Consider the following 17,395-nt stretch of genomic DNA (forward strand, 5'->3'; position numbering starts at 1 on the left):
CGGTTCGGTACAGCAGGGGGGAGAAAACTAAATTGCTTTTTTGCTTTTTTGAACAAATGTGTCTCTGTGTTTAAATAAATTCAATTATGATTAAATTTTTCTTAAGAATAAAAAATTATCTCTGCTAATGCTGTAAACTATATAGGGAGCCCTTACTTGCACATTACTATAATAATTAAGGTTATAATTAACAACAGAGCCCAAACTATTAAATTCAGTTGCTATTTATTTTTAGATATAATAATAAATACTCAAATAACAAATTGTATGCAAACATGTAAACTGCACATAAGGCAGTTTTTGCATTAATTTCTAAATCTAATTATAAAATTACGTTTTTACTCCAATTCATTGTTGAAATATAACCATTTACACAGTGGTTATCATTTTCATGACAGATTTATTTAAACATACGTTAAATAATCAAGACATCACTAACAGATTAAGTAAAATATAATTAATATAGGCTAATGCAGTTCATATATTTAGCGAAAGAATTAATTTCTCTAGCGAACTACTGTGTGGACACTGAATGACTTGCCTGAGGTACATGTAATGCTACGTGACATATTGTTTATAAGCTGTTTTATTGATGTTTTTCCACCACTGAAACACTAATTGAGCAATTACACAAGATATGATACGTTTCAGTAAGTTGTACTGTATACCTTCAGATGTTCATTCATGTTTGTTCTGTAATTAGTATTAAAGAGGAAGAGATGATCATGTTCACCCGTGCTGTCACTTGAACTGAGGCACCTATACAGTCATCTGTCACGCCACATTAAAGAGCATCAAAATTTATGGCATTTATGGTTTGAATTTCATGATAAAATGGACAGAATTTGAAAGATGAAACTTTAAGCAGCACATTCCTGGATTCGTAGAATCACAGAAATTTCTCCTCCACTGTGAATAAATTGCCACCTGAGGTGTATGCAAATTTATTTTTAGACGGTCCCCATGAGAAACAATTACTGCCCAAATAGGGCTAAAATAGTTTACTATCGCTAAAGGTGATTGGAAGACTTTAGAGAGCATCATACATGCAAAATATCTTAGTAAAGTTATGTCAAACTAGTGTTTTCAACTCCACTGGCATTATACAACACTGAAATGCTCCGACTCTTGACGTATTGAACTTTTAGCCTACACAAAGTGATCGTTCTCATGTTATGTTGAGTGTTCCTCACCCCAAAAAAAAACAAGCTTTACCGTTCACCCTTTTTCAGTCAACCTCTCAGCCTCCATTTCCAGCCTGCCTTTTATTGCCTAGTGCAAACTAACAAGTCCAAACATAATAGCTCCTTTATTTAGCAAAGCACATCGGCATAGTCTTTGGATGTATTTGTAAACACACAAATAAGCCGTCGTTGAAGCAGTTGTTATATAACATGAAACACCTTGATCTTTTGAGCAGAATGTAGTTAAGTGAAGAGCAAATGACCTTTGCCCTTCAATGAAAGCTTTCCCAGCATGTTTTCACATCAACAGGATGGGTAATCAGCACGCCCGGTCTTCAGACCCACCGGGAATATGTGGGCATGGGACTTAAAAGGAATTTTATGTTGTTGTTGATGAGTGTCTGATGCTCCTTGTTGCCATGTTCAGGTTTTTATATTTGACTTTGGTCAAAGACTATAGAGGGGGTTATTTAAAATACGCTCTACGCAGGTGAGTCTTTTAAAGATTTGCGTGGAAGAGACAGCACAGTGCCCATTCTTACCACAAAAAAGATAACCTTGAGTAAGAATCCTCCTTTTCAGACATCAGGATCCAATAAAATGGACAAAAAGAGTTATGGTCAGATACCAAGGTTGTTGTTTTTATGAGCTGTAATGTTTGTGAAGATTGTTTTGAGGGGCAGTGAATGCTTGTTTTGACCCCACTGTTGTCATTCATACTGATAGCAGTGTGCTTTTTAAAAATCTTATATTCAAAATCTTGTATTGAACACAATTGTGACATACTGCATATGAGATACATATTTAGACCAAGACAAAATATAAATTTCTTGCTTTTAAAAGAATGGTTTGCTAGAAAGTGCATTCAGTGATGTTAAAAAATATGATACCGTAATCAAAAGATTTTATACACTACTGTCATTACAAATTTTTAATGCTTTTGAAAGAAGTCTCTTATGCTCGCCGTCACAAAGGCTGCATTTATTTGACCAAACACAGTAAAACAGTACTATTGTGAAATATTATGTCAATTTAGAATAATAGTTTTCTGTCTTAATATATTTTACAACATAATTTATTCCTGTGTGTAATGTTTAGTGGCTGTAGTAAAGTGCACAATGATGGAATGTAATGAATAAATCCAAAACATAACACACTGGAGATCGACAGAAAACAGAATAGCACAACCACATGAACATAAACAAGACCGAACACTGAACAAATGGAACACCGGGCTTAAATACACAGGGAGACTGATCAAAGGAACTGGGAATAGGTGAGTAACTAATTAGAAACCGTGACAGATGAGTAACTATGGAAACTAACAAGGAACTATAGAACAGACAAACGGGAACGGGGAAAACCAAACTAAAACACAATCAAACTGAACAGAACTAAACATAACCCTGTCACTGTGACGACAAAGCTGAATTTTCAGCATCATTACTCCAGTCTTCAGTGTCACATGATCTTTCAGAAATCATTCTAATATGTTGATTTGCTGCTTAAGAAACATTTCTTATTATTATCAAACTGTTAAGCTGCTTAATAGATTTGTGAAAAAACTGATGAATATACTTTGATGAATAGAAAGTTCAAAAGAACTGCATTTATTTGACTTGCTGAATATAAGTATTAATTTCTTTCAAAAAAATTTTTACTGACCCCAAACTTTTGAACATTAGTGTAAATTGAAAATTCGAGCAGACATGGTTGTTTAAATTGAGTCCAGTGCTATTTTAACTAGTGAACACACATTCTTTCTTTTCTTTTTGCAGGATAGTTTCTTCAGGTCGGTAAAGATTGGCTACACCATTGGACACAGTGTTTCTCTCATTTCGCTTACTACTGCCATTGTAATACTTTGTATATTCAGGTAAGAAATTCTACATTTGTCGAAACTATGCTAACATATAGGTCTAGAGGTGGGTTATGTTCAGTCGATTATGTTATTTTGCTAAGACATTGTGGTTAGACTTTTTTTTTTTTTGTTGTCCTTGTTACAGTATAATTATACATTTAAGCACTGAGTAATATTAATTAACTACATGTACTTACTATAGAGCTAGGGTTAAGAATAGGGTTTTGGTTTAGGGTTAGTTGCATGTAATTATGGATAATTTATAGTTATTACTATAGTAACTTCATGTAATATGTGACAAGGACAATTGTTTTAGATGTATCATGTTTGTACTAGTACTGTATTTGCTTTAACTAGTTTTAAAGAACCCATCCAAAGCAATTATTTCTAGGAAAAATGGCAGTTCAAATGAACTGAGAGTGAACTAATATCATTTACTTATTTTAACATCTTCATATAAATTAATTGCATGAACAGGGTCCAAGAACAGGGTACAAATACAAGGTATATATATTTCAAGGATGACATTTTGATGAAGCTAATGGTTAACAGGCTTTAAACACAGAAAATAGTGCTTTATGCGTGGTTAAAGCCAAACCTAAATGCACCATGGGATGTCATGAAACGAGTCACTGAATCACTGAAGCTGTCGAGGATTAAACAGCGAACAACATGCTTCCGTCGTGAGACTACAGCGATTGATCCTGCTCACTAGAGGCAGAACGCCCTGCTAATGACAGAGATAAGAGCTTTCTTACATGTATTTTCCAACACACACATTTCATCTAAGCCAAAGAAGACTCTCCGCCATTAGAGAAACATTTCAGTGCAGTGCTCATAAATAAACCCATGTGAAACACCATTTAAAACCATTTACGTGGCACCAAGTTAGCATTCAAATCGTATAGGCAACATTATTTATGTAGGAATTAAACATTGCATACATTTGTAGTGGATTACACTATTTATGATGCTGTTTTAGTGGATCATTCATTTTTGACATGGCTCATTACTGTGGCATGCTCATTACAGTAACTGCTATGGATGTATCTTGTTCATAATAAGGTGACCAGATTTCTGAAATGGAAACCAGTTACATTTCCTAGTTCAGTTGTCAAAATATTGTCACTGAAATGTCAGTTCTACCATAAAGACTCAGAGGGCAGGTGAACGTTTACTTGTTATTTATTCCATAAAGTATAAACAAATGGTAGTGAGCTACAATGTTTCATGTTTAGTTGTATGGAAAAGTTCTTTGGCGTAGGCCCCGTCCTTCGTCCGAATCCTGGGGATGCAAATTTGGCTGATCCTGCCTGAAGATGAAGGCAGGGGCGGAGCCTACCCCTGATGGATCGACAGGGCCAACCTGGTGGTGGTGGGGAGGATGGAGGGGAGCGTCAGAGTCATCAGCTGCGAACGTGAAACCGAGAATTCTGTGCTCATTAACACCAGGTGTCAAGCAGTGATTGGCCAGACTTATTATTACGAAGGATGACGTGACATTAAGTCTTCCTGGTAGAACTTGCGCTGGCGCTTTCATTTCTATGAATTCAAAAATGAGGACAATACATTTAGTATGTTTTGTTTTTTAATTGTGGGTTTAAATATACTATATTATTATAATTAATAATTATTATGATGTTTGCGGGTCAACCCTAATTGGTTTTAATACATTTCACAAAAACCAAACTATGCAAACTGTTTTTTTATTATTTATTTATTTTGATTATTATTCATATTGGAATGCATATTTCACCCACATGATATTGTTAAGATGTGTGTGTGTTGGATTAAAGCCTAAATTAAATCTGTTCATCATATAAAGCAATTGTGTCTCTTCAGAAGACTTGGATTTAAACGCTCTATTCATATGGATTTATTTTACGATCTCTTTATGAACCATCAGAGTTTTGGGTGAATAGACTTTCAGTGGACGGACATAAATCTCTCAGATTTCATTAAAAATATTATTTGTGTTTCGAAGATGAATGAAAGTCTTACAGGTTTGGAACGACTTAAGAGTGAGCAGCTAATGACAGAATATTCATTTTTGACTGAATTAACCCTTTAACATGAATAGAAACCGATAACAATTGATAATTGATGATAATATTGTGTCCAGGTTAAGCTCTTCATTAATTAGTAATTTTGTTAATTTCTGTAAAGGCCTTTGCACACTGAGTCCAAAATTTTAGTATGTGTTTTTCCGTATTCGTGATCCTAAAAATTTGTCACGCACAGAGACCTTGCACACTGAGTCCGATGCATATTAATGAATCCGTTGCGAAAAAATTCGCAAAACAATACAAAATAGAGTCTTCAAGCAGTGAGCACTATAAAAAGAGAAAAAGAAAGAGGAAATATTGGGTCCATCGAATCCCATATTGCATAGAGAAAAAGGAGAGTTCACCTCATCAAGGAGCTGCATGATTATCCCGAGCGTTTCAAAGTTTACTTCAGGATGTCAGTGGCTCAGTTTGATGCTTTGCTACTGGCACAATCTGTCTTATATTCTGTCTCTTTGTATTCCGCACTTTGTTTGTCATACAGTGCTACTGCTTTATGCTGTAGATGAAGTGGATCAACTTGTCAGATGGCATTCGGGATTTTGGCGTTCGCTTGTACGGTGGCTCTGGATTGTCAAAACGTCTCTCAAAATGCCTGCCACGGATGCGAAAAATGCAGAAAATCGAATCTGATCCGAATTTTTTTATGACGGACGAAAGTTTCTGAGGCAGTGTGCAAACGTGATTGACATAACGTGAGGTCATATTTATTTTTTAATGTGCGAAAATTTCGCATGCGAATTTCGGACTCAGCGTGCAAAGGCCTTAAGTTTGACTAAATAATCAGTGTAGCTGGCAGCCCCCTTTGTTGATTAAAGGGATAGTTCACCCAAGAATAAAATTTTTGTCATCATTTACTCACCCTCATGTTGTTCCAAACCTGCATGTTGAACACAAAATATGATATTTTAAAGAATGTTGGTAACCAGACAGTTGACGGCACCCATTGACTTCAATAGTATTTTTTTTCCTACTATGGAAGTCAGTAGGTGCCGTCAACTGTCTGGTTACCAGCATTCTTTAAAATAACGTATTTTGTGTTCAACAGAAGAAAGAAACTCTTACAGGTTCGGAACAACTTGAGGGTGAGTACGTAATGACAAAATTTTCATTTTTGGGTCACCTATCCCTTTAAAGTGGCTATATGTAGAATTCAGAAACCCCTGTTATTAGCAGCACCAGTGGCCATTATGCGAACTGCAGCCAGCAACTTATTGCTTGTTCTTGCACTCGTGCACACGTAACGTACAAGAGACTGAATGTGATTCAAGACCCCAATATACTTACGGCGAAGTTCTTTTTTATTCTTCATTTAAAACTAAAAAGAATTTTGGGTAACACTTTAGTATAGGGAACACATATAAACCATTAACTATGAATTTTCCCTCAATAAACTCCTAATTTACTGCTTATTAATAGTTAGTAAGGTAGTTGTTAAGTTTAGGTATTGAGTAGGATTAAGAATGTAGAATAAGGTCATGCAGAATAAGGCATTAATATGTGCTTAATAAGTACTAATAAATAGCCAATATTCTATTAATATGCATGCTAATAAGCAACTAGTTAAAAGACCCTAAAAAAAGTGTTACCGAAGTTTGAAATACATTTGCAGCAATATACTTTTAACAAACATCCTGACACCATCCACGCTGCTTAGAGCGACGTTAATATGTAAATATGTGCTGTGCTCTTTCCTCTCAGTAACAAAATAAACAACAAAAAATGGCAGCATGAGAAAACAGCAGTTAAGAAAGCATCTGATCATAGAGATGTGAATATGTTAACACAAGCATTTCACCAGCCTCATGACGACAGATGAGGTCATTAAAATTGCACTGTTTGGTTATAAAGTTTGAGACTATAGACTATACAGATCTGGCTATGTCAGACTATAGTTTGAAATAATCCCTTTGACATATTGACATTACAATACAGAATGCCTCTTTCAGCGTTATTCTGAACATTGTATAAGCATTCATTTCATATGTGTCATTGAACGGAAGAGAGGCTCTTGGGAGCGCACGTAAATATCACATCCTTTTGATTTTCCCAGCAAAAACGTCCTAAATCCTTCACATAAAAATACATGCTTTCATAGACAACCTAGGAAGTCAGGGAATTGGGTCTCATTTTTTATGTTTCATTAGAAGCTGTTCACACATTGGCAATAAAAAAGCGATTAATACATGAAAATACTTATAGCCTCTTTAAAATATTCAATATATGTTCTGCTAACCAACAGGCTATGTTGGTCAGGCTTTTTTACACTGTATTTGCAGGCTGTTTAGAACGTGATGTAAAATGAGGACATTTTTGGGGACATGACTCCAAAAACCAGGACTGCGTCTGGGTCGCGTCAGTTCACCCTAGTAAGAGGCAGACCTATAAAAATGCAAAAGTTCTGCTGTAAACAGCCATAAATGGATACTTTTGGCAATTCACAGCACACTTATTACAGCGTAAATCCTCCCTGGAGCATCCTGGGGTTAAAGTGCTTTGCCCAAGGGCACAAATATGATAGTTCACAGCTTTCCCCTTCTGATTACCAACCTGAGCTTTAACTACACCACAGCCCACCCTAAATGCTGTCATTCCCATCAGTAATAAGGTTCATGTGTATCACCAGAGTACTGCTCCTCAGTAAAGCTGCTCATGTTCAGCTCTGCAGCAATGTAATCAGTCCTAATCCCATCTCTTAACACTATCTGCACTCGAGCTGCAGGCTTAAGCAGTCTTAACTGAGACTATATCAGTCTGATGTGGGATTTCAGGAACTGACAGGGGCTGAAGACCTGATCACACCTCAGGTTATTATTGCCGGTTTGAACACTTGCTCCCACTCCATTGAATGACTCAGGTCACAAGTTGTCATTGCTTGGTGGAAAGACAGTCTGTGGTCTAATTAAATTGTTCCCTTACCAAGAAATACTTGGTAAAAATTTTGTAGTGTTTAAATCTGTCAATGGTATATGTCAAGGTGATCCTACAGATGGCCACACACTAGAGACGCAACATAGGCCTGTGTATCTGTAAAATCATGCTGATGGTGTCAGATCACAGCATGTGAAATGAGCAAACCAGAGACATCATGCCTGTGCATGAGTGCTAGGTTAAAGGAAACACACTGATTTGACCTTTAACTCAAATGAATGTAAAGTTAAAGTCAGTCAGGAAGAACTGCAATGTTATGCAATGAGAATGGCAACTTATATAAAAACCAACACTGCTTCATCACTGGTTCACATGTGTTTTTGAATCTTTATTGTCCATAAATCTTTTTTTTTTTTTTTTTACTAAACTAAACATAATTTGTTTATCCAAAGGATTTGTCCAATGTATCTGAGTTTTACTGTTGGCTAAAACTTAAAAAAAAGAGATTTTTAAAAAAGTAGGGGCTAGATGCTGTAGTAACCAGAAAAGCGAGATTCATTGATTTCGACCTGCTATAATGTATAATATTTTTGACCCATCTCAGCAGGCTTTTGCCACAGAAACAAAACTATTGGATTTCTGGAGTAATCAATAGTAACTTTTCCACACATTGTATAGAATTCATCTTACTGGACACATAATTATAACAAGTTGAAGCAAGACATCACCAAGGAAGGTAGACAAATGAAAATCCAATACCGTAAGTCAAAAACCAGGCAAAAAACTAATTCTAGGAAACTTAATATGAAAAGACTTTTCAATAATGAAATTGGTAGACAAAAGAATGACTGGTAACACTTTGCAATAAGGTTTTATTTGTTGACAAATGATTAACACCACAAGTGTGACTTTGTTCCATTTTGTACAAAATAAAGGCATTTCAAAACAAACGTCCCTGTTAAACATTAAAGGGTTAGTTCACCCAAAAATGAAAATAGTGTCATTTATTACTCGCCCTCATGTTGTTCCACACACGTAAGACCTTCATTCATCTTCGGAACACAAATTAAGATATTTTTGATTAAATCCGATGGCTCAGTGAGGCCCGCATTCACAGCAATGACATTTCCTCTCTCAAGATCCATAAAGGTACTAAAAACATATTTAAAACAGTTAATGTGAGTTCAGTAGTTCTACCTTAATATTATAAAGCGACAAGAATATTTTTGTGCGCCAAAAAAACAAAATAATGACTTTTCAACAATATAGTGATGGGCTGATTTTAAAACACTGCTTCGAAGCTTTGCGAATCGAATCAGTGACTCAGAGCGCCAAAGTCACGTGATTTCAGCTGTTTAGCCATTTGATAGGAGATCCGAGTCACTGATTCGATTCATAAAGCTCTGAAGCTTCGTGAAGCAGTGTTTTGAAATCGGCCCATCACTATATTGTTGAAAAGTCGTTATTTTGTTTTTTTGGTGCACAAAAAGTATTCTCGTCGCTTTATAATATTAAGGTAGAACCACTGAACTCGCATTAACTGTTTTAAATGTTTTTAGTACCTTTACGGATCTTGAGAGAGGAAGTGTCATTGCTTTGAATGCAGGCCTCACTGAGCCATCGGATTAATCAAAAATATCTTAATTTGTGTTCCGAAGATGAATGAAGGCCTTACGGGTGTAGAATGACATGAGTAATAAATTACATTATTTTCATTTTTGGGTGAACTAACCCTTTAAAGCACACTAGTTTGATAAACAGTGCAATTTTTTCCATATTTTGTTGAATATTGACAATTTTATCCACAAATAATGTTTTTTTCCAATCAAAAACTGAGCTCAGTTAAGCTCAGATCAATGAGGCCTATGATCAATCAGTTCCAAAAATAAATACAAAACTCGTCCTAATTGAAAGAAAACAAATAAAACAAGTTTTCACCAGGAACACAAATGTGTTACAGTGTTTTCAACACAGCACATGGGTTAATAATAAGCTATTGAAAGCTATGTTTACTCTAAATTAATAACAGGTCTTCATTACATGCATTCCTTGTCCCCGAATTCAGTAGCCCAGTGATAATACCTCTTGTGGTGAGATAATGACATTACATATGTGACAATAAAGTAGTTTATGTACATTTTTTAAATATAGCTTTGTGAGAAGTACTTTACCATTCAAAAGTTTGAGGTCAATTAAATTAATTATATATAAAAAATATTTTTTTCTTTTAACAGAAATGCTTTATAAAATGCTTTAAATTGATCAAAAGTAACAATAAAAGTAATTTCATATATATTTTGTTCTGTTGAACTTTCTATTCATCAAAGAATCCTGAAGAAAATGCATCATTGTTTATTAAGCAGCACAAATGTTTTTAACATTGATAATAAGAATGTTCCTCAGCACCAAATCAGCATTTTAGAATTATTTCTGAAGGATCATGTGACACTGAAGACTGGAAATTTTAATAATATTCCAAGTCAAGTCAAGTCACCTTTATTTATACAGTGCTTTTTACAGTGCAGATTGTGTCAAAGCAGCTTTACAGTGATAGAGGGAACGTAATTTTGGCTGTACAGCAGCTCTAGAAAAAAATTTAAATATTATTAATTCCACAATATTATTGTTTTTTTATCAAATACATATTATTTCTTTCATACTCATGAGAGACAAGTGACGCTGTTCTACAAGTGTGAGGTATGGACAATATAAACAAAAGAAATAATGTTCAGGGTGTTCTGGGATATCAGAGTGCCTCAATGCAGGTCTGGATATATTCTTAAAAGAATAGTTCCCCCATTAAATGAATATTATGTCATTTACTCTCTCTTTTATTCCTCCAAACCCATTTCTTCCATAGAGTAGATGCAATGTGGTCAGTATTTTGTCTGCATGCCATAGCTTGAAAATATTAAATAAGCATGTTGGACATGAGCAGCTACCTTGAATTTTTTTAATCAGATTTTGTGAATTCCCATGTTTACGGTAAGTAGAAATGTGTGTGAAATGGACAACACAGTGCAACAAATTATCTGTTTAACGAACCCCTTTCAAGGACCAGAAAGCTCAATTAGGATTTCATTTGTAGTGTAATTAGCTGTCATTTTTTCCATTATTAGTTCCAAGGACGGGGTGTAATTAGGGGGCAGGGGATTTCCCATTCAGGCTTAACATATTTTAGGTTCAGTCCGTAAGTGTGGCTGATTGTATTCCTTGTATTCCCTCAGGAAACTCCACTGCACGCGGAACTACATCCACATGCACCTGTTCGTGTCCTTCATTTTGAAAGCCATTGCTGTCTTCGTCAAAGATGCGGTGCTGTATGATGTTGTTCAAGAGTCTGACAACTGCTCCACTGGCTCTGTAAGTTCATTTTTGCATGGATCCCTCAGCAGTCTGTATAGTTTCAGTTAGCAAACCATGTGATTTCCATACGCAGAAAACCAAGTATTCATCTAGCATTGTTAATAATCAACGTAAATATAGTATAGCCCAGCTGACCGCGTTTACATTTTTTTCATACTCACGGGTCTCGTGGTGTGTTAACAGAAGTGTCTTGGGCCTCTCGACTGTTATGTCTGCTGCTAAACATCCATTGGCATAACTTCACACTCGCTGCTGAATTTACTGCTCTTGGTGACCTCTGTTTGAACCAGCTTGCCGAAATGCTTGTTCCAATCATTCTGGATGGTGTGTACTTCCACTGTTATTGTTGTAGCCCCTCAAGCCAATTCAATTTCACAGATTTTCCTTTCACAACATTGCAGAATCACAAGATGTAATGTGAATTTTGGGTCATTTTTTTTACACTGACGCCATAGGGTATTTCTTTTGTGCTAGTTTTACACTACTGTGCTGATAAGCCGATGTATACTGGTTTGCTAGTGTCCCACTAAGCTTCTTGTCTATTTTAACCAGTAACATTTTTAGAAACTCCACCAGGACCATAGCTGGTTGACTACTCTCACCAGCTATGTTTTGTTTAAACCAACACCACACTAGCTCCAAACAACCAGAAATTTGTGAAAGCAGATGAAAGTGGGGAAGTGACAAAATTAAAAATAAAAAGCAGGTAAAAGAGTAAATAAGCAAAACTAGAAGTACAAAAGTAGTAAAAAGCAGGTAAAAGAGTGACAGTGACGAAATTTAAAAGCAAGTAAAAGAGTGACAGTGACAAAATTAACATTAGACCATGTAGGTAAAATAACAAAAGAAGTTTTAAAAAGCAGGTAAAATAGTGACAGTGACAAAATTTAAGTTAGACCATGTTAGTAAAACTAGTAAAATGCAAGTAAAACAGTGACAATATGCAACTAAAAAAGCAAAAGTAGTAAAAAAGCAGGTAAAAGAGTGACAGTGACAGAATTAAAATTAGACCATGCAAGTAAAACAGCAAAACTAGTAAAAAGCATGTTAAATATAGTGACAATGACTAAATTAACATTAGACCAAGCAAGTAAAAAAGCAAAAGTAGTAAAACAAAAAACAAAACAAAAAAACAGGTAAAACAGTGACAGTGACAGAATTAAAATTAGACCAAGCAAGTAAAAAAGCAAAAGTAGTAAAAAAACAAAAAAAAACAAAACAAAAAAAAAACAGGTAAAAGAGTGACAGTGACAGAATTAAAATTAGACCATGCAAGTAAAACAGCAAAACTAGTAAAAAGCATGTTAAATATAGTGACAATGACTAAATTAACATTAGACCAAGCAAGTAAAAAAGCAAAAGTAGTAAAACAAAAAACAAAACAAAAAAAACAGGTAAAACAGTGACAGTGACAAAATTAAAATTAAACCATGCAAGTAAAACAGCAAAACTTCTAAAAAATATTTGAAAATCATATACAACCCGAATTCCGGAAATGTTGGGATGTTTTTTAAATTTGAATAAAATGAAAACTAAAAGACTTTCAAATCACATGAGCCAATATTTTATTCACAATAGAACATAGATAACATAACAAATGTTTAAACCGAGAAATTTTACACTTTTTCAAATTTGATGCCTGCTACAGTTCTCAAAATAGTTGGCACAGGGACAACAAATGTTGTTGTTGTATGTTGTTGTATATCTTTATTGTCCACCGAGGTGGAAAATTGTCTTTGGCTCACCAGCACATAAAATAACTATACAAGTAGTGTTAAAAACAACAAAAACAGAACAAAAAAAAAAACAACAACAAAAAAACAGACAAATTCACATTTCATAAAGAAATGGCTGAAAAAGCAAGAAATTTTGAAAAGATTCAGCTGGGAGAACATCTAGCAACTAATTAAGTTAATTGATATCAGGTTTGTAACATGATTAGCTGTAAAAGGGATCTCTTAGAGAGGCACAGTCTCTCAAAAGTAAAGATGGGCAGAGGCTCTCCAATCTGTGAAAGAGTGCGTAAAAAGATTGTGGAATACTTTAAAAACAATGTTCCACAACATCATATTGCAAAGGCTTTGCAAATCTCATCATCTACAGTACATAACATCATCAAAAGATTCAGAGAAACTGGAGAAATCTCTGTGCGTAAGGGACAAGGTCGAAGACCTATATTGGATGCCCATCGTCTTCAGGCCCTCAGACGACACTGCATCACTCGTCGGCATGATTGTGTTAATGACATTACTAAATGGGCCCAGGAATACTTCCAGAAACCACTGTCGGCAAACACAATCTGCCGTGCCATCTGCAGATGCCAACTAAAGCTCTATCATGCAAAAAGGAAGCCATATGTGAACATGGTCCAGAAGCGCCGTCGTGTCCTGTGGGCCAAGGATTATTTAAAATGGACTGTTTCAAAGTGGAGAAGTGTTCTATGGTCAGACGAGTCCAAATTTGACATTCTTGTTGGAAATCACGGACGCCGTGTCCTCCAGGCTAAAGAGGAGGGAGACCTTCCAGTGTGTTATCAGCGTTCAGTTCAAAAACCAGCATCTCTGATGGTATGGGGGTGCATAAGTGCATACGGTATGGGCAGCTTGCATGTTTTGGAAGGCACTGTGAATGCTGAAAGGTATATAAAGGTTTTAGAGCAACATATGCTCTGTTTAAACATTTATGTTATCTATGTTCTATTGTGAATAAAATATTGGCTCATGTGATTTGAAAGTCTTTTAGTTTTCATTTTATTCAAATTTAAAAAATGTCCCAACATTTCCAGAATTCGGGTTGTAAAAGTGACAAAATTGAAATTAGACCATGCAAGCAAAACTAGTAAAAGTAGTAAAAAAAAAAGCAGGTAAAAGAGAAACAGTAACAAAATTAAAATTAGACCATGCAAGTAAAACAGCACGTAAAAGGCAAATAAAAGAGTGGCAGTGACAAAGTTAAAATTAGACCATATAAGTAAAATTAGTAAAACTAGTAAAAGAGTGTCCATGGCATAATTAATATTAGACCATGCAAGTAAAACAGCAAAACTGGTCAAATAAAATTTAAATGTTTCCAACTAGAACTGCACCAGATCAGCCTAAACCAGGCTGGAGCAATTCATGCTTGTTTTAGCTGTTTAGTTGAATATTCTAAAAAAATTTCTAAAGAATGAGATGAATCAGTTTCACAATATTTAGCAGGGTTGTGACAAACATCATCTCCTGACTGCTAGTAATAGTGAAGGACATTTTCTGAGATGACTCAGCTGTTGAGTTGACTATTGATTGAACTTGACAAAGGAGGATAAACCTCTCAATAAACGTGGCTTCTTAGAGTGCGTGTGCTTCTAAAGTGAAGTGCCCTGCTGTAACACGTGTCCAGTTTTCAGATCTGGTGTCTCTCAATGTCTGTAGTTTGAACAGGAATTTACAATAGATCAAGGCCGTCTGTGAGATCTTCAGAAGTATAATTCTCTTTCAAACTGAGCATTTGACTTTTAAGGCAAGTGGATTTTAAATGCAAAATGCTTTTTACAATAATGATTGTAGGTAGAAAAGGGTCTGAAATGGTCTGAAACACTGTGGCAAAAAGGATGGACATGTTTAAATGTGGACAGTCCAATTGAGTCGCTCTTTTCACGGGTCATTTGCTGAAAATCATGTCGCTCCAGGCTTTTTTCTGTGGAACAAAATGTCAAATGAAAATGTCTATGAAAACTGGTTCTACCATATTCTTATTTTGGTGCCAAAACAAATGAATAGCCATCTCTTGACATAAATTGCAAAAGCCACAGTTTACATCTGTATCTATGATTCAAAGTGTTCACTGGCTGTCAGTTTTTACATCAATTTGCTAGGCTGAGATTTGAATCTATGTTTTTTTTTTTCGCCCATTACAGAGCCTATATATTACAATGCTTACATTTAAATAAAGAACTACTAAGCAGTGCTCCTCAAAACACCTTACATCATTCATCTGCATAAAAAATAATACTAATCTACTGTGGAATCAGTGAATATTCACAGCTAGGTTATGTGTCAAGCTGCCTTATTAACATTATTCTCACCTTTAAATAACAGTAGGCCCATGGGGAATGGCAGAATGACTGATTGCCAGAAAACAGCGTCACAAAAAGAATTAGTCACAGTGGTTTTATGTATGATACATAATAAATGCATTATAAAAAGCAGTTGAGAGGTGCAGCTCAGCAGAAGGTGTTTGTTAGCCATTTGTGTAGTTGAGCCTGCAGCGAAAGCTTTCTATCTATTTCAGGGGCCACGTGCCCTGAGCAAGAGGCTGCAGCTCTCAGAGTAATTTGGGATGATTTGTGTGCATTAGAACTATGAGCCGGATCCATTCATCCTGCACTGCCTCATTTTACAAGCCCAAAAGGAGAAAGCATCATTCAGAGCCTTCTGCTGTCTAAACTGTCAATTGCTTCATCCACCCAATTCTTTTCTTTTGCCTGTAAGGCATGAGCTCTCATTTTGAGAGTGTTGCAGAGAGGAACAGAATTTAAGATGTGTTAATCTTTCTATGATCCTCAGATCACGGAGCTTAAAGAAGTATTTTTAGAAAGACTGAAAGTTTTATTGTTATGTACAAAACTACATATTTTCAAAATCAAGGTGGGTGTCTGAACTCAACCTGTCAATCTTTTGGAAGCCCTACACTGTAAAAAGTAATACGCTATATCGACTTCATAAAATTTTGGCAACAGATTACAAGCAATATTATTAATTAAATTCAACAAATAGAATTGAGTTAGAATTAATCAAATTAATTCCTTAAATGTCAACCATTTAAAAGGAGTAAAATGTAAACAAAAATATCTGAATAACAGACAGACATCAAAGATGAATTAAGAACTCTATTTTTTATTGCCAACATTGAAGACACCTGATGATAACAAGCAGAATCACTAAAGGAAAGAGAAACACAAGAATTAACAGAGGTTTAGATGTTGATGTTGATTTTATTGAAAATGTTTGGTCACCATTATGATGATCAGTGTTTCATTCAGTTGGCCAGTTTTACTCTTTGCTTTTTATGTCAGTTTGTGGTTTTTGGAAAAAAATACTATGGTAGTCAATGGGGGGCGAGATCTGCTTGGTTACAAACATTCTTCCAAATATCTTCATTTGTTGACTTAAAATTTACCGGACATAAATATATTTTTATGAAACTGTTTTTGCAAAAGCAGACAGTTATGACACCAAACTTTCATAATTCTCTATGCCAATTCGATACCACAGCTAAAACTACTAGCTTAACTAATATAAATTTAAAACATTATTAAAGACAAGTAAACTGTCATGAATTGGTGGTGTTAGTTGTTGTGGCAAGCACTGCGTGACAACAATTGAAGATCCAAACGCAGTTTATTGAGAACACAATCCAAAGTAATAGTCCATTAAACAGGCAGAAGGTCAGAGCACAGTAAATCAGTCCAAACATACAAACAAGACCAGAGGGCAAGACAGGAACGGGAAAACCAGGATATGAGCAGATATCAAAGACCAGGAACATAGAAACAGGGAAAACACTCAGTAATGCTGTGAACCACGAGACAAGACTTCGCAAAGAGACAAACAATAGAACAGCTGTTTCCAATTACGAGGTAATGGGAAACAGCTGCACAAGATTACACAGATGACCGACAAAGCATTGTGGGAAACTGAGTCCATGATGTGTGTAGCGTCGGTGGCAGCTGGCAGGTGTGACATTAGGCTTGTTCGAGATACATCTGTGCAGCGCAGACTGATCGGCGTATGACATCAAAGTATCGTGAGAGCGTTTGAAGAGCATACGACTCCTTAAAGCAGGAACACACCAAGCCGATGCCGACGAACTAGTGGCGACGAAAGCAGACAGTCGACGGCCAAGTAGCACGTCTGTTCTGCGCCTGTGTAAGATGAAATGCCTTTCCGTACCAGCAGGTGGCAGTAGCCCGATGGGCCGACGAGCTCCGACGCCGATTCGACATGTTGAACATGTCAAATCCGCCGAAAAAAAGCAGACGAGGATCAACTTCAGCCAACTGTGCGGAA

The 17,395-nt window shown here is 35.8% G+C and overlaps 1 protein-coding gene across 1 annotated transcript in view; it reads left to right on the forward strand.

Annotated features, from left to right (window-relative positions):
* The window catches only part of vipr1b (vasoactive intestinal peptide receptor 1b), a 64,993-nt gene that overhangs the window by 37,084 nt on the left and 10,514 nt on the right, over positions 1-17,395 (forward strand). The window contains exons 5-6 of the mRNA XM_051882482.1: positions 2,963-3,060; positions 11,210-11,345. Coding sequence (XP_051738442.1) covers positions 2,963-3,060; positions 11,210-11,345 — 234 coding nt within the window. The remainder of the gene's footprint in view (positions 1-2,962; positions 3,061-11,209; positions 11,346-17,395) is intronic.

This window comes from Ctenopharyngodon idella, chromosome 23 (assembly GCF_019924925.1).
Source record: "Ctenopharyngodon idella isolate HZGC_01 chromosome 23, HZGC01, whole genome shotgun sequence".
Classification (NCBI taxonomy): domain Eukaryota; kingdom Metazoa; phylum Chordata; class Actinopteri; order Cypriniformes; family Xenocyprididae; genus Ctenopharyngodon; species Ctenopharyngodon idella.